The sequence below is a fragment of the Fukomys damarensis genome, unplaced genomic scaffold (genome assembly GCF_012274545.1).
Source record: "Fukomys damarensis isolate Sample0158 unplaced genomic scaffold, DMR_v1.0_HiC HiC_scaffold_19, whole genome shotgun sequence".
NCBI classification, from domain to species: domain Eukaryota; kingdom Metazoa; phylum Chordata; class Mammalia; order Rodentia; family Bathyergidae; genus Fukomys; species Fukomys damarensis.
In genome coordinates, this window is record NW_022900931.1 from 11554227 (window position 1) to 11573193 (window position 18967).

The 18967-nt window shown below is 43.4% G+C and overlaps 1 protein-coding gene across 1 annotated transcript in view; it reads right to left on the reverse strand.

The window, feature by feature from the left end:
- The window catches only part of Grin2b (glutamate ionotropic receptor NMDA type subunit 2B), a 303881-nt gene that overhangs the window by 13154 nt on the left and 271760 nt on the right, over positions 1–18967 (reverse strand). Inside the window, exons 10-13 of the mRNA XM_010638438.3 lie at positions 7684–7844; positions 5734–5921; positions 3084–3322; positions 8–688 (exon numbers count right to left, since the gene is read on the reverse strand). Coding sequence (XP_010636740.1) covers positions 8–688; positions 3084–3322; positions 5734–5921; positions 7684–7844 — 1269 coding nt within the window. The remainder of the gene's footprint in view (positions 1–7; positions 689–3083; positions 3323–5733; positions 5922–7683; positions 7845–18967) is intronic.

Below are 18967 nucleotides of genomic sequence, written 5' to 3' on the forward strand. Positions count from 1 at the left end.
CCGAGGCCGGCCGCTTCTTCAGGCTGTCCTTGTACTGCTGCTTGCGCCGCTTGGCCGCGTTGCCCTCGATGTTGCCGTAGGTGACTGTGTGCGTGGAGATGTCGGACACGTCCGAGCGGATCAGGTCGTCGTGGCCGCCGTAGCGGTCACTCTTGAAGGAGAACTTGCCGTACAAGTCACTGAGCTGGCTGTGTTTGGAGGCGGGCAGGCCGATGTCCAGTGGCTTCTTGCCGATGGGCCTGGGCTGGCCGGGGAAGGGTGGGTTGTCGCAGTCGTAAAGGCCGTCGATGGAGCTGGTGCTGCCGATGCTGTGCGGCCGGTGGTGGTGGTGGTAGTGGTCTTGGTACACGTTGCTGTCCTTCAGCTGCAGGTTCCCGAAGGTTCGCTCCACCTCGCTGATGTAGTCGCTGAACAGGTTCTCCTCGCACGGCGGATTGTTGTAGGACTTGCAGTCCGAGTGCGTGAAGCTGCGGCGGTGCTCGGAGATGTCGTAGACCGAGGACTCGCGGCGGATGAAGTCCAGGGCGCTCTGCGGCGAGCCGTTCACGCCCGACAGGTTGGCCATGTTCTTGGCGGTGCGGAGCAGGCGCAGGATGTTGGAGTGCGTGTTGTTCATGGTCGCGGTGGGCGAGTTCATCGCGGACTGGCGCTCCTCGATAGCCACGCCGTGGATACAGCTGTAGATGCCCTGGAGGGACACAGGACGGCACAGGTCAGGTACAGGATGGGGGCGCTACTGATGATGCCCATCTGCGCACCCCACCGCTGACGGCCTGGCGGGGCGAGAAAGGCCAGGGAAAGAGCCAGGCAGAGAGGCTCGCACGCTCAGATACCGCGCGGCCCGAGCCATCTGACTTGTCCGCTTGGGTTCAGCAAGCTGCCTTCGTGAGCTAAGGTTGATGACGCGGCTGTCGGAGGGGGCTCGACCACACCACGGGACGGGCACACGGACTGCAACCGCAAGGCACGATGCGCTTGCCTGGAGTCCGCCCTTGACTTACCTTGATGTTTGAAATCTATGCCCAGATTTTTGCATTTTAAAAATGAGGCCATGATACGAACCCATAGCAAAATAACACTGCCAGTCACCAGCACAAATGGAGGTGAATGGGAAGCTCCAGCCATTCACCAGTGCCGGGCTGTTCCGCCCTTTGCCGCCACCCCGGGCCGGCAGCGCAGAGCAGGAGGCAGCGGCTCACAATTGCCGCTCTCTTTTGGGCTGGATAAATTTTGGTCACCAAATAACAGCTGAGCAATTCTGTTTTTTAGCCAAGCATGAACCAAATTCACACAGAGAATTAAGAAGCCCTGGGGTCAAAGAAGGATTTTTCTCCCGCTGTGCTCTACACTGCGGGAGGGAAGAATTGGGACAAATACGAGCATTAAATATGAATAGATGATTCCCTTGTTGGATGATCTTCTTTATTCTCCCCTTAGTTCCTGATTTCCTTCTTGTACTTTCTCACTTAACATTATCATAAATAAAGTTTTATCAAATTAGTATCAGTGGAAACTCCCTCTGTACACTTCCTGTATGGAGCACTGGAGAAAAGCAACCACGAAAGGAAAGGGTTTGAGATCCCAGAGGGCCAGCTGTGCCACATCTAATGTGAAACCCACCTACTGCTCGCCTTTGGCTGCCTGCTTTGAAAAGTAGGCTTTCCTCTCTGGGAGGGGGCTGTGTCTTTACAACAAAGGAGGTTAATTTGGAAAACGATATTGCCTCAGTGGATGGGAATGAGAGCAGAGCATGGCAGCTGGGTGGAATGAAGAAGTGAGTCTTCTGTCTCAGGGGGTATCACAAGATATAAGACCTTCAAGGTGAGGGAATTCTGCCTTCTTTCCTGTTCCTCCTTTCTAGTGCTTCTTGGTGATGGCCAGGAGAAAATGATAAGCATTTATGATAAAAATGATAAAAATGATAAGCTTATGATAAGCATAAGGGACTGCTTATGTCAAAGGTCTATGAATGGGATTCCTACCAAGGTCACTGATTGCCACTTCATCCCCTGTAAAGGGACTGCTTATGTCAAAGGTCTATGAATGGGATTCCTACCAAGGTCACTGATTGCCACTTCTCTCGCCCTCCCTCTATCTGGAACCTAAGGGAAGGGCTATGCGCTGGCTGAGGGACTGAAGCCACCACAAGTTCTGTGCTCCCCTTCTGACCTTACTGAGTGACCCACATTAACCCCCAGCCAGAGAGGAAATGAAGAAATTGTGCCCTATCAGTAAAATACTATGGGAAAATGACCAAAGTATGAAACAATTTAATGAGATATCCATTTTCTTTCATAACTCCATTTGAACCAAAGTAGGTCATATCTGGAATGTGGATCTCAGTCCTAAAAGGTCATTTAAGTTCAACCCTTGTGAGTTTCAGAACCTTATTAACAAAAATCAAAAGAAGCCCACTCTTTTTAAAAACATCTCCCTGTGACATGTCGTTCATGTGCAAAATTGGCTTCTGAATGCTTCACTTTGGACTAAAAATAAAGAGACCTCAAGAAGAAAATGATCTAAGAGTTATACTCTTGCTCTGATTAAGGAAGTTTCTGAAATAGAAATTTCTTAGGAGTCCAGACTTATTTCTGAATGTTCTGTTAAGCTCTTTAACTTCCCATAACCCACACATGGTTAAAACACAGGATGAGTGAAACCACCAATCACATACCCTTATGTGTTAGAGGAAGAGGAAGAGGACATATGTTACATTGCACTATTTAAATTGAAATATGAGTCCTTTAAAGGATTAAGTGATTAATAAAGTCTATACATAATCAACTAATTTGTGATGAAAGCATTTGGGGAGAGAGTCATTTTGATAGATCTGCCAGTTCTTATAGAGAACCAAATGCTCAAACCTCACATAGAAAGCTATTTCTTAAAGGAAATATAGTTTCACCCACACTTTGAGCCACTTGAAATCACGTCACACAAACTCCTAGGGAAACACACGTGACATGATTTCTTGCTTTAGCAACATAAGGCTGGAGTTAGTGCCCTCTTGGGTCTCTTGGTGTAGTCTCTGTGCTTTGAAAGCCAGCTTCACAAGCTCTAGGCATCTAAATCAAAGCACTTACTCTGCTGATGGAGAAGACCATGCCAGGCTTGCCAGAACAGACCCCCATAAAGCAATGCCGGAATTGCCAATAGAAAAGGTGTTCACAGATGAAGGTGATAAGGCTGAGAGCCATGGCTGCCCCCAACATGTAGAAGACGCCTGCCATGTTGTCGATGTCCAGCTGGCTGCTCATGACCTCGTTCTTCTCATTGTGGCAAATGCCAGTGAGCCAGAGAGCTTCCAGTTCTTCCATCTCACCTAGAGACAGAGCAGAGAAGAAAAACAGAAAAAGGGGGAAAAGAGGAAAGGAGCAGAAAAGGGGGAAAAGAGAAATATTGAGGAAGAGAGAAAAAACGTAAGAAAGGGACAGGGAGACACAAAGCAAATGAATACAGAAAGTTAACCGCAGTTTCATTAGTACCACCGCAGTACATATTAATTCATCGATGTGTACAATCAATATTCAGTGAAAACTTCATGAGGGCCCTGCGGGTGGTATGAAGACATACACATTGCCATCCTTTAACCAGTGTACCCTGGTATATGGTGTGATATATGCGATATAGGTCATTGTTCAAATCGGCGAGAGTGTCATTGTGGGTTTTCACATGGGAGACTTGGGAGTGGACACGTGGACACAACGGATGAATAGTTTTGTATTATATTAAAAAGGTAACACAGGCAGCTAGGATAGTATGATCAGTGGAGGGGGCTTTGGAAACTCAAGGCATATGTAGGGAAAAGCATGAAGAACAGAATAATAATTGGCACAGAGGCAGAATAAAAGTCAAATAGGAGAATTCTGAGGATTTCTGTATCAGACCAAGCACTTTGTATTTATAGACAGTGTGGAGAATAACACAATCATGGGACTCAGAAACTTTCTCTTAAAATTATGACAAGCAGATTGGGAAGGGGAAGGTGACAGAGAGAGAGATCAAGAGAGTCTGATTTATTCCCCAGGGTCCCTCAGATTCACAGACCTCATGTTGCAGAGGAAAATATAAAAAGCAAAAGAGGAGCAATCTTGAATAAAAGCAAGACCACTGAAGTTAAGACTGCTTCCTCTTAACACTGCCTGTGGATGTTTTGATGGCTTCAGCTCTGTCAGATTTCAATAGTCTTTATCTACTTCACTGGGTTCTAGGAATTGGAAAGGTAGAAATCCTAGACAAAAGAAAAATGAAAGAAATTGCATGCCCAAGAACACCTCTCTTCCCCAACAAACAAGCAATATTCTGAAAATCTCCTGAAGAAAATTATCTGTTTCAGTAGTTCCAGTTTTGTGAAAAAAAAGGAAAAAAATTGAACTTTGTATAATCTGATTAAAACAGACGAATTTCACAAATCCTTTCTACAGTTTCATAGGCTCCACTTTTTCCTGTGATAACAACCACAAAATCTCAGAAGCTCTTATACCAAAATTGCTTGTTCACACTCCAGCCACAACTGCCTGTTAACTAGGGGAGCAGTCAACTTCACCTGGAGTCTGGAAATCCACCTCTAGTCTTCTGCTTCTCATCTCATCCCTAACAGTCCAAATTCTGCAGACCACACTCAATTTAGAAAGCCACTTGGCTGACGGTCTTCAGAGCCACATAGAGTGACTCCGCTTATCTGGAACTGCATTTGTTTCTGTGAGAATGATGAGAAGAGTAGGTGCTCTGGACAATAAAGTGATGAAAAACACAGGAAACTGGGTTGTAAGGAAGCCAAAGAGATTTTTCTCCATGCAAGTTGGCTACTCAGCCTGCCGCCAGAGTAAGATGGGACAGTGCCTTGTTGTATCTGGCTCTGAGGACCCTGCCCTGTCTCCTGTCTTCCAGCCACAAGAGCCAGGTGGGAGAAAGGGAAGAATGGGTAAACGACCACACTTTCACTTCTCTGCCCTTTCTTTCTGAGCATGTAGATAGGAAGGTCCTCCCCCAGTTCCTTCTACTGTTAGGGCCACTTGTGAGTGGCTGTGGGAGCATCTACTATGAGCCTTTACCTATTTTATTCCGCAGTCTTTAAATGTGCTTTCTTGACTGACAACTTCAATTTCTTCCTTCACCTTTCACACAGTATAGGTTGAATTGTGTCCCTCTTCTCCCATAATTCACATTATGAAGTCTAAATACCCCCATGCCTTATGATATGACTTTAGTTGGAAATATAGTCACTGCAGATGTAATTAGTTAAGATGAGGTCCTACTCAAGTACTGTGGGCCCCAACACCGTTTGAATGGTCTTAAGGAAAAGGTAAACTCAGACAGACAGATGTACAGAGAAGAAAAATGCATACAGGCAGAAAGCCATGAGAATCAGGGGAAGACAAAAGTCATGATGCTCCTACAAACCAAGGAACACCAAATATTACCAGAAAACTGTCAGAACCTAGGAAAGAGGGATAAAGCATATTCTCGTTGCAGCCCCCAGGAGAAACTAATCTTACTGACACCTTGATTTTAAACTTCTAACCTTCAGAACTTGGGGACATTTCTGTCATTTAAGTCACTCAGTTTGTGGTAGCTCATTGTGTCAGCCCTGGGAATCTAATAAATACCTCAAATCTCATTATAAATTGTGAGATGCATTTTGGAAATGCATAGGTTAGGAGACTAGAGAAGTGAGAAAAGTTGACATTGTGTCCTTACCATTGGTAAGGACTTTCCCTTTCTTCAACTCACCATCTCCAAACAGCTGCAGGATGGCAAGGTCCACCTGGCGCTTCCACCCAGAGTCTTTCTGGATGGCAATGCCATAACCAGTGGAAGCAAAGACCTTGCCGCTGCCAATGGTCACCAGCTTGCAGCCTTCATCTCTGCCCGCCATGTAATTCAGCACTGCGGCATCGTAGATGAAGGCATCCAGTTTCCTGTATAAGAGAGACGCAAACAAAATCCCAAGGGGGAATTTTAGGACGGAACTGCCTATGGGGCCATTAGTATAAAGCAGCAGGGTCCCAGGAAGCCTTGGAGAAGTGGGGGGAAATGAGGCTGAAGTTGGGCCACTGTCAGAATTTAAGGCCTGCATCCCAGGCTGTTCTTTATGTGATTTCAGGCTGGAAGGAGGAGTTCTTTGCATCCTCCTGGGAATGATAAGAATGTAAGATGGGCCTGAAGCCAACTCATAAGCTGTGTCTGGAAAGGAGAAGGAGTAAAAAGGGATCAATAAAAATAATAACAGAAATAATGAAAAGTAAGCACCACAATGATAACAAATAGCACAGGTAAGATTTATATAACATTTTTCATTTCTCAGTTCATTACAGTCCAGAGTGGGGATAAGTGTAGGTGTGTGTGTTTCAATAGATGGGCAATGCTATTTTTGTGGCCAGAAAGGTTCCAATATTTTTACTATGCAGCACAAGGATGAGGTGAGCGGTGGGATGGGACAGCACAGGCTGTGTGAGAGTAAATGTGAGACGCTGCAAAAGCAGGCAACAAATGGAAGAGCCCATACCTCTGAAATTCTTAAACATATGCAAGCTTCATTTTATGCATTGTGCTTTCTAAGACTCAGAGTAAGGCCAGGAAGGCATGCATCAATGTTCTAAACCAACATTTTATATACAACAAAGGTAGAGGAAGAAATTCAGACAAAGCCATACAGGTAATAGGTCTGAAAGAAAGGCCATGCCTCTTCCCCTGTACTTCTCTAGGGCAAGTAGCATTCTCCCTCCTTGAGAAAAAAAAAAAAAAGCTGTTGCTGACATGACACAGGACATTTTATAACAGGTGTCCTTCAGAAAAGCAGCACACCAAAACCCAAGGCTCCCATATGTCTGAGAATGCTGGGTATACCTGGGTTCAGACTATCCAAAGAGATCCTATGCCATCCTCCGAAATCTGTTGTGACTTTAATTATGTTTAATAAGCATCCCATGGTATTTTATGTAACCATGTGTCTAGGTGGCCATGGGGACATCGAGAGGAGGCCCCCATGCTGCTAGTCATTATACAACGGAAGATAGTGACAAGATCCGTTGGCCCCCAAATCCCAAGCTCTACAATGCTCCAGTAGTGACCATGACCCACAGCTCTGGCTTCTGGAAACTAAACAGAAAGGGGACAAGGGCGCCCAGTGCAAGGCGTGTCAGCACACTGTTGCTTCACAAACATTTTACTGAACATATGTTCCTTCAACCCAAAAGCTGGCTCACAAGGAAAACCAATGAAAGCTGAACTGGAGATCAGACAGCACATTCTCGCTTTCTGTTATCTAAAATCTTTAATAGTTTTCTTATTTATTTCCCCATTGTCCATAATACTCCAGAATGATCATTCTCACCTCTTAGAGACTATAGTTCTTTTTATGCATAACATATGAGCCTTATCCTTGACTCTTTCTACCTTTATATCCATTTAATCTCTGCTCCACAATTACATGAATGCGATCAATAGAAAGCAATTTGTGAAAAAATGCACAAAAGTAAGTAATGGAATGAGAATCTTTGTACATTGGTCTGACTTATAATGTCAAATGTAACTGGGAAATCTGTAGAGAGCAAATAGTCTTCTCTGATTTAACATTTTTATGTCACAAAGGATGATGTCTACTCATACATCTGATTCAATATATGCTTCTTAATAAATGTGAGGAGCACATCACTCTTTGTGTGTGGAAGTAGTCCTTACCCTGTTTTCAGGGAGAGCAATGCATCATCTACACCCCTCTGGTTGAACTTTCCCATGTAGGCGTGCATTTCTGCGTAGTTATTGCGAATGTTCCTCTCTGTGCTACCATTGGGCACAGTCCCAAAGCGAAAAGGGGGGGAGAAGTCATTAGGCCTCTGGAACTGCAGAGAGAAAGAGAAGGAAGGGGGTGGGTAAGATCCTTTAGAAAATATGAAGAGACATTAAGTTAGCGTTAGCAGGTGTTCAACGGAAGGGACCCAACTATGATTTGACAAATACATCCACCCTCACTCAGGAGGGGCAGTTTCTGCCTAGAAGTGGACTTCAATGCAACTCATTTAATAATATTGTTGAGAGATTTCTATTTTCCCAACCCTGACTTTAATCTATAACCTTGTTTGTTCCTTTTGAGCACACTGCGCAATACCAGTGATGAGGACCCAGAAAGAGATATGCTGGGAGCCTAACCGTGGTGGGTGGTTACCTTTATTTTCGCACATTGCATAAGACCTGTATCCAGGTCTCTTAATGTATGAGCCTAAACACATTGGTATCGCATTATAAAGGACATAGGGCCCTAGTGAGGTGAGTACATTGTATTCCTGAAGATAATATGTTGAATACGACATGCATTTTGCTAAGAAATTTTCTCTTAACTTTCAAAGGATTCACAGCTCATGTTTACCCCTCATAAGGTGTCAGATAAATTGCGAGGTCAAATACCATATTAATTATATCCTCCCCTTGGTTAAATACCTAGAGTAGATCTTTAGTGCCTACTATATTAAAAGTGAAACTTCATGGATTTTCACCTCTATGACATCAGCTTTATTCCTGGCTAGTATCTTGCAATGAGAAAATCTTCATATTGTTCTCTGGATTCATAATTTTTTCACTTGTATGCCTGGTGAAGTGTAGCTCCGTAAGGGAAACTCACCTTAATCTCTAGGCCAATTCATAGTCTTCATCTCAAAAGAAAACTCAAAGCAATTTCTTCAGTGAATTCTTCTATCAAGTTTACCCAAAGTGATCCATTAGTACTTGTTATTCTGGTTTGGACCACTGTAATTCATGCTACAAATTTAATTACTCCTAAATGTGCTGGCTATGAAATGAGAGCCAGTTGCTAATGCAGTCATTAAGAGTTTCAGCTAGAGAGTAAACAGGCAGAATGAAGACCGGCTCTGCCACTTGGTGCTGTGGGACCTTGAGCACACCATACAAACTCTTCTTTTACTATTTCTCCTCTGTAAAAAGGAGTTAATGATGCCTAGTTTTCAAGACTGTTTTGGGAACTGAACTACATAACACACATGAAGTGCTTGACCCAGCACCTAGCATGCAGCAAGTGTTCAATAAATGTTCTCATATTATTTGTAACTTGTGTCTCTATGCTGCACTTCCTATTAAATTGTAGGTTCACCAAGCTTCTTCTTCTCTAAGAATAGCAATTACAGGATATGACTAGGATAGCCTGCTCTGCCTTTGGGTAGGGAAGAAAATGAAGACATTTAGGCTCCATGATTTTAGTACTTTTATTAGTTACTTTGCAGATGTAGTTGAAAATCTAAACTCTAACTTTCTTTTAGATCTAACCTGCTAACTCAGGAAAACTCTGAACCTTCAGAATTGCCAGGCTTAGAAGTTGTTCTTTTTCCTTTTCAGAATTTGAAGGTTGCACAGGGCACAAAATGTCACAGCACCAGGAGCCCTACGTGCCTTCTTAACTGCTCACTGATGACCATAGTCAAAGTAGCCTCATGCCGCGGTGTTAGACAGTTTGGGTTGTATCAAAAGACCACCACTTCCTGATGGAAAAAGCTTCCCCTTTGATTCATCATGGTGCTTCTAACATTAAAAATCTTGGTTTATTTTTAGAGGGTTTGTAACTTTTAAATGAACAAAGATAACACAGAACAGTCAGGGTTTCAGGGCTGAATGGGTTACATGAGGTTAACCAGATTAAACCTTTCATTTGACAAATGACAGGGCAAGTGATTGGCCCACCTTCACACGGTAGCAGTGATGGTTAACATTACTGGGGCTCAACTGACCTGATTAATAGTTATCCCACTATTCCCAGTAGGTACTAAGTTGAAGGTCATAAAGGGATATGCTTTATTGGTGAGACAGACACCAGAATGCCTTGCCTGTCACTTTCCAACTGGATGTTTGAATAAAGGTATTCCCCAAATCCAAAGCACAGTAGATGATGCTACAATAGGCAGCAATGTAACCAAATAAGCTCCATCTAATCAATAAATCCCCACTTTGCTAAGGCAACAACAGCCGATGTTCATAATGACTATGATACTCTATGGCTCAAAGTATTTTCCGGAACATCAATGAAAGTTGTAACCATGTCCAATATAGGTCCAGTATAAATTACTACACTATAACTTAAAAAAAATTGGCAATCCATGCAAATCCATTTGATTAACTAAATGGAATCCCATGCTGAGTCCCTTGCTTTCGAATGAGACTTCACACTAGATAGCTTTCATACTTCATGGAGATTTCTCAAAAACTAAACTAGAAATCAAAAAATAAATGATGGCAAGGCTCCAGGGAAAAATGAACACTTCTGTATTGTTGGTGGGAGTGTAGACTAGTTCAACTACTGTGGAAATCAGCATGGAGATTCCTAAGAAAACCAAAACCAGAAATTCCATTTGACCCAGCTACTGTGTCCCTCTTCTATGTATCTTCTCCAAAGAATTAAAAACATTACAGTAGTACATGCACACCCATGTTTATAGTAGCACAATTCATAATGGCTAAGCCTTTGAAGTAGCCTATATGTCCATCAGTAAGTGACCAATTAAAGAAAATGTGGTATTTATATACAATGGAGTTCTATTCCTCCATGAAGAAGAATAAACTTGAGTCATCTGTAGGTAAATGGGTGCACCTGGAGATTATAATGTTAAATGAAATAAATCAGACACACAAGTTTAAATTTTGCATGGTTTCTTTTGTATGAAAAATCCATAATATAAATAAAGAGCAAAATAAAAGATACATAATAAGAAATAGGAAGACAGATCTTTGCAAAAGGGAAAGGGACTAAGGGATGAATAGGATACAGGGAATAAGGGAGGGGGATAAAAAAATAAGATGTGGTATGCACATGTACCAACTCCCCATGAACAATGTATACCATTATGTACTGACAAAAAATTAAAATAAAAAAAAGAAAGCATCCATATTGCTTTCTAGTCACTTTTAATTTTAGGTCATCTTTAGACCGCTAGACATTGTTTTACAACTGTATCCTTGAATAAGTAAAAACTCAGAAAATGATAGCAAACCTAGAAGAGCAAGGGAAACACTGAAAAAGAAGAACAAAATAGGAAGATGTATACTATGTGATTGCAAACTTCACTGTAAAGCTGTAGCAATCATGACAGCAAAGCGCTGGAACAGAGAGAAGAAGAGATCACTGTGACAGGACAGAGGGCTGTCTAGCAGACCCACACTGCTGTGGAACAAAGATAATTCAGTGGGGACAGTCTTGTTTTCAACAAATGGTGTAGAGATAATTGGATATTTGTATGCAGAAAGAACCTCATAAAATGCGCAGAAAGTAACTCAAAGTAGATAATATCCCTAAAATGTAAATCTTAAAATTCTAAAATTTCTAGAAAAAAAAGTTGTAACTTTTCAGTTAGACAAATATTTCTTAGATACAACACCAAAATGCACCATCTAACCCCACGAAATTAGGCTTCATGAAAACTATGAACTTGCCTTGAAAAGCTGCAGTGACGATCATGAAAAGGGAAGCCACCAACTGGGAGTGATATCAAAAATGAATTAAGGCCAATAAAGAGCAAGTTAGATAATAACATGGCAAACTTACTTAGTGAGGCATCTCCCATAAGAAAATAATCAGAGAAACCAGCCAGTCAGGAATGGGAAGAATAAGAAGGTATAGTTCTGTGGAGAAAATTTATTTTGGGGAAGACAATCTGGATTTGAGTTCCAGCTCCATTTTGTGCCAGCTGCAGGAACATGGTCAAGTTACTTAAATTGTGGAGCCTCATTTTTCTGGGAGTACTATTTTAATGGCTAAGGTAGTATGAAGAAAAACACTAAACACCATATCTAGCACATGGTGAATTTTCAAAATTGTTAGCTTCTGCTGCAATGAAGTTCTAATGTCTAAAATTGTCCTGTGTTAGGCAATGTTCCCTCAGATGGAAAACTCTTGTTCCTTAAACTAGGCCAATCTGGGGTCCAACAGAGGAAGTGCATTGCCCCAGAATCAGCCAAATCTGAAGCAGGAACAAATTTCCTTTTTCTTTTGAAAATTCTTGCCCTAGCTTGATAAGATCTGTGAGGTTTAAATAAAACACAGATTTTTCAAAAACTGTCATTGGAACTTGAACTTTGCTAAAATTTGCATTCATGATGAATTACATGTTAAAAGAGGCCCCTGGGGAACAACGTAAAAAAAAATATCTTCCAATATACCGATGTTTGCAATAAATGCCCTCATAATAAAACTAATCCCAAACTTTGAGGCATTATTGTTTAACCTGTGTGGAAGTCAATGTTTTCTGTTTTTCTTTTTTTAGAGGAATAAAATTTAGCTCCATTAAATTCCAGAAAATGTCTTACAATATAATAATAAAAAATACCTTAAAGACAATTTAATTTAAAAAAACAACAATGTAACAGAGAGACTAGTAATAAGTTAAACTGACTTTGGAGTAGGAAATTTTTAATAGCAAACCTTTCAAATAACTATGAACATCACCAGGCTTCCGTGAACTTGGAATTCTTTCTAGGAGCCCCCTAGGTTGGGATTACCAAAGCCTGGGTTTGGACAAGGAAATAAAAACACAGAAGGGAATGAATTTCAGGGATCAGTTCCATTTCACAGATCAGGAAATCAAAGGTTTGGAGAGGTCTCTAAGAATGCTCAAGGCCACAGAGTGTAGCAGGGCAAACAGACTTTCCAGAGTGCTGAGGCTTCTCTCGCTGGCTCTCACACTAGCCGAATAGCCCCACCTCTTGGAGAGGGAAGCATACGGGGCGTAAGGGAGGCACAATCCATGCCAAAGCCCACCCTTTCCCCTGGGCTCTGCACATGGACCCCAGCAGTTACTGCAAGCACACTTCTCTGCACCAGGGCAGCACCACTGCAGAATGCTAGGAGAATGGAATCTCACTTGACTCTCCGCTCCTGGGAGCAGCAGTGAGTCACAACTCAGCTTTCTAAGCTGCCCAGTTCTTCTCAGCTCCGTCTTAATGACCTCAAGTGAATTAATCCCAGCAGTCTTGCAGCGAGAAGAGTGCCCCAGAAGAGCCCTGGCTACCCACAGATGATCACACAGGGCCTGGGGTTGTGCCGGCTGCACCTCCACAGGACAGAGCCGTTATCCAGCCTGCTGCCGAGAGAGAGTAAGGAACAGGGCAGGAAGTGGAGATCCGGTCCAGTTTATTTTCTTATTGTTAAATGAATATATAACTTGATTTGCCTATGTATAGAACATTATGAATTCAGTAATAATAGCAACACTTATTCACTACCTATGTATGTGCCGGGAATAACCCACATTATCTTTCTGTGACTATAATAATTAAGATTCATCAATTCATTTGGCAAATATTTACCAAGCATCTATAAGTGTTGAAGAACTCTATTAAGAAAAGAGGATACAAAGATGCAAAAGTCAGACCCTTTTTTCAAAGAGTTAACATTCACTCTTTTATTCATTTATGCTTGCATTCATTCATCAGTTCATTTATATTTATAGTCAGCAAGCATTTATTAGTATCTGTCATGCATAGATCAGATTCTAGGTGCTGAAGAGATAGCACTGCAGAAGAAGATGATCTGGCCTTCCAGGAGTTCACAAAGAAAAGAAAGGCAGCAGATGATAAACCAGTATTTTTTTTTTCGGGTACCAGGGATTGAACTCAGGACCTTGCCCTTGCAAGGCAGGTGCAGCGGCACTGAGCTACATCCCTGGCCCTGATAAACCATTTCTTAAAAATATGTGTTAGCTGCAAGTTCACCCACAAATGCTTTTCCATTCCTCACAGCAACAGGTGAAATCAATGTCCCCTCCCCTTGATTCTGTGCTGGTCTAGGTGACTTCCTTGACTATAGAAAGTGGCAGGAGCAACATCCTGGGACTTCTGAGGCTACAGCATGAGACACTTTGTAGCCTCTTCCCCAAAACCCTTGCTTCTTCAAACCTCACTCCAAGGGAATCAGTCTCCCATATGAGAAGTCCAACAACCTTGAGGCCCCCATACTGGGGAGGACACCTGAGGGTGCTCCTGTCTACAGGCCCAGCTGGACCCTGTCCTTTAGCCATTCCAGACAGCTTGCCAGGCATGACAGTCGTGCCATTTTGGACGCTCCAGACAAACCTAGCCCCTAGCTGACAATTGAGTGACTTTAGTCAGTGCCCCTCAGCCAAGCCTTACCCAAATATCTGACTTTCAAAGCAGTGAAGACAATGAACAATTCTTGCCTTAAGCCATTAAGTGTTAGGGTAGGGTACAGTGTGGTGATAACCGGAACACAGATGGCTCCATGGGATGGAAATGAGTGCTACAGAGAAACCAAAACAGTGTGATGGGACAAGAGGGACTGGCAGGAAAACAAGTCCTGCCTGGCTGTCCTGGAAGCTGGTCTGAGCAGGTGGTGTCGGAGCTGGCACCTGAATGAGAAGAAGGACAATACATAAAGATGGCAAGGTTGGGGATTTGGAAGACTGCAAGGAAAGCATAAGGAGTCCAGCAAATGGCAAATACCTGGGCCCTGACATGGGGGAGGCTCTCTGTGATGCAGAGAGCAAGGTGGTGGCACTGTGAGCAGCCAGGCGGCCAAGGGGCTGTCTCAGATGGTGACACAGAGGCTGAAGCACTGGGCAAAGCAACAGTGTTTCTACGTGGGCAAGAAGGGCAAAGGGCTCTAGTTGGAGGTGACAATCTGTTCAGAGATGGGCAGGGAGTTGGGCACGACTGCAAACCACAGATACCTCACATGGCCACAGTGACTGAGGGTTGGCAGGGCCCAGATCGCAAGAGGAGTGGAATTCTGTGCAAAGGAGTATAGGGTCCACACACCAAAGCACAGGAAACAGCAGAATCTGGGGGCTGACCTCCCTGAGTTCAGGTCTCTGCCACTTGATAGCTGTGTGACCTTGAGCAACTCACTGAACTTCTCTGGGCCTCAGTTTCCACACTTGCACAACGGGCTCATAACTGCACCTGCTCATTAAGTTTGAATTAAATCAGTTAACCTGGCCAGAATGGTTACCCAGTGCCTAGCACAAGATGAGTACACTCTTTCATTGCTATTGTTCGTGTGATCATCATCATCACTGGAGACGACTGGAGAACTCTGTCAGAATGACAAGAGTGGATCTTTTGCGTTAGACCCCTCGATTGCCAGCGTGCAGAAGGAGCAAGGTGGGGGAGAGACACGAGCTGAGCTCTGAGGAGAGTCTGGGCACCAGCGTGGACAGGAGGGGACAAGAAGTAGGAGAAGCATCACGAGGCACAGCCTCTATCTCCCAAGAGTACAGGAGAGAGCACATACACATAGTTAATGCACAAGACCTTGGGTGTGGACCATTGCCATAGAAACCCCAAGGAAGAAAGGCTGCTGTGAACCTGGGAGAGCAGGAAAGCTTCTGGGAAGAGGCCAGACTGAAGCTGGCAGAAGGATGAAGGTAGTGGAAGTAAAGATGGGGCGTCCACATCTGTCCACACCACTGAGGGCCCTCACTCAAAGACTTCTCTTCTAACTCAGTCACTTTTCAGGGTGGGAGTGAGGAGTCTTTGAGGCCATGGTCATGGGAGAAAGAGCGAGTTCTGAAAACAAAACCAAAAATCTCCCAAACATGTATGGCCTCTGCTATCCAGGCTGTTGTTTTGAGCACCAGACAAAGCTATTTTCTTAATGAAGAGGCTAATCAGAGTTAGATCTCGTGAATGACACACACAGCTGAAAACGGCTCTACTAAAAACAAGTGCCCTCTTGGGCAATTGGTGGCCTGAGAAATGACCCTCCTCAGTGAGGTGACCTTGCAGAGAAGGGGAAACTGGCCAGCCTATTGCTTTCAGGGATCCATCTTCATGAGACAGGGAAGCAGGGGGCTTTTATCTTCAAAGCTTGACAGTGCTACTATACATATTCATCCCATTCTTCCCGATTTTACATTTGAATCACAAAGAGAATCAATGCTCAAGTGCTTCTCCCTCTCTCTGGGCACCAGGAGAAACCATGGGAAGGATTCTGATACAAGGGCAGCCTCCAGTCCGGTCAGCACTACTCTTTACTTACCCAGCACACACTCCCTCCCCTGTCATCACTGTTGATACCGCCATTGCTCTCCTATTTTAATACTTTTACATGACTGGCTTTCATTATCACTCTCGTTATTATTATTTATGCTCAGGTCTATGAGTTTCAACCTTGAAAAGACTCTTGTAGTCACAGCCGAGACACAAAGCAGTTCCACGACCCCAAATCTCTCCGTGCTTCTCCTTTATAGAAACACTCTCCCTTCACCTTTCACTTCTAGTAATCACTGACATGGGTAATTCCCATATTTTTGTCTTCCAGAATGTCTTATAAATGGAGCCATACAGCATGTATCCTTTTGACATTGGATTATTTTACCTTTTATAAATCCTTTTAGAGTCATCCATGCTGTAGATCATTCCTTTTTTTTGTTACCGAGTAGTATTCTGTTGTGTTAGTTAACTTTCAGCTTTTGGTAATTATGGTTAGAGTAGTTATAAACATTCATACACAGGTCTTTGTGTGAGCACAAGGTTTTGTTTCTCTAAGATAAATACTCAAGAGTGGGAATGGTACTTTTGCCCTCAAAGTCTTTTTACGTCTTTTCTCTCTTTTGAACTTCCTAATCTTCTCAGGGACTAGAACGTAAGTATAGCCGTGATCATTGTCTTCGTTAGCCTCAGGGTATTGTACCAAATCATGTGGCCTACTCCTAAATCTTTCTGTAAAAACATCCTACAGCCCAACTAGGATTGAGGGTGTCTGTGTGTGTGACACCAGTCTCTGAGGCAGGGCATGGGGGCTGCAGTCTCCCTCCTCCTTTACCAGGATCCTTTGCTGGGCCTGCAGGAGGAAGAAGAGAGCCAGATGGCAATACAGAGAGGAACTTGTGTAAGAATGACCACCTTCCCTGTTCTGTGGCACACAAATGCTCAGGGCAGTTGTGAAAAGGAGGCAATCTGCTTACACTGAAAGGAAAATTTAATGATAAAATATACATATAATATATATATAGATAGATCAGTCTGCCTATCATCTATATATCTATCTCTTAAAGATCCAAGTCCAAAACTGAGCTCTAGGGCTGGGGATGTAGCTCAGTAACAAAGCGCTTGTCTAGCATGAGTAAGGCCTTGAGTTTAATCCAGAGTACTGGATAAAAACAAGCAACAACAAAAGCCCGAGCTCTACTATTTGTTAACTGTGAATCAATAGATAAACCACTTCACTCTGAAGCTGAATTCTGACAATATTCCAAGATGAGAAATAGGGTACAGAAGCCCCCCATAAATCCTCCATTTCTAAACGTGTGTTCCAGAGTAGCCACTCAGGACCATACCCACGGACCAACCTGGTGGTGGGCATAGTGACTATTAGAAAGGCAGATTCTTCACCCTCATGAAAGTTATAATACGGAGTAGAGGAGAGAGAAATAAATAATTATTTCCCATGTCATTATAAATTATTCAATGGAGAGAAAACTGTCGAAATTCATTCAGAAGTGATTGAATTACAGCATCAATAACATTATAGAATGTAGTTAGAAGTTTCAGGTGTATAATGAAAGTGCCAAAATTAACTCATTTCTTGTCCTGGGTCCCTGAAGAACCCAGTGACATTTCACTGTTGCCAAATGTGAGTGAGCATATAATAGTCATTCAACCCCTTTGTCACTCACGCTGCCTTGACTCTGCATTGCTGCTGTAAGTGTCCAGCATGGTCCACAGAGTCCTGTCTGTATGCGAAACAACTACTGTATGTGAGAAAGCCAGTGTGTCTGCCGGTCTCCTGCACTGGCTACACCATGGTTCTCAGCGTGGAACTGGGACTCATGCAACAGCCCCAGGGGAGAGGAAATGCGTGGGGTTGGAACACTTTCTCCTCCCATCACCGTCCCCCGCCGTGGTCAAGACAAGGGCTTGCGGAAAATAAACAACCAATTCTTCAAATTCCTGGAATTTAGCTAATTATCAGTTTTTCCACACTGATGACCTTGAAATAGTAAAGCAGCCGTTTCATTTGAATTTTTCCAAATTCAAATACCTGGACCTTAATGAATGTTTCCTGCAGTAATTCAAATATCAGAGAATGGTGTCCTACTGCCTGTTAGATAGCTAAGGCTTGGCTCCTGAGCTAGCAGACCCTGGGAAGTGGGTTTATTCCCAGATTAACCTTATTAACTTTACCATGTCAGAGCCTGTACACCGAAGCTTTAGCGTTAGGCATAAAACATCACTATCAACACACATTTAATAGGCATGAACCATGGAAAGATTACTGAGCTCTGAAATGAAAAGAGGTAGCAGATACAATCCCTAGACTACAGCTTAGTTGGAAGGTGTGATAATAAGAATAATGCAATGCCACTGGCAGCTAACACTTCTCACAGCACATACTATGTCCCACAAATTTATGCATAGCAGCTCCTGCATCTTCTGATCAGCCCCACGAGGCAAGTGTCATTACCTCCACTTGATGGAAAGGACAGAGGTGTAATTTGAATAAGGTCATACAGAGCAAGGGTTCAAACCCAAGGTTCTCATAAATAACTATAAGACACACCATGAAGTTCAAAGCACGCAGGACAGAGGCTCAGGAAACATGCAGAATGAAGAATCCAAAGACTGAGTGAACACACAGGCTCCTTTGGGAGGAAAGGGAAATGAGGACCTCAGAGGCTTAGAGGGAGCAGGGAGCATGGGAAGGGGTGGGGTTGGGGTTGGGGAAGCTACATAAGGGGCACAGCGGGGACTCACCCCTATAGACTGGCTACGATTATACAAACATAGACCTTTGGGGAGGGTATCAGAACAGCTGAGTGGCATGAACAAAAGTATAAGAGTATTTGAGTACAAGCCAGATGTGGGAGTGTGTCTGTGTAATCTCAGCACTCTGGAAGGCTGAGGCAGGAGGACCATAAGTTCACAAGCCCGATCCTTTCTCAAATTTAGAAAGGGATTCAGCTCTGTGTGAAGACCCTGGCTGAGTTTGATCATCTGTAACACACACACA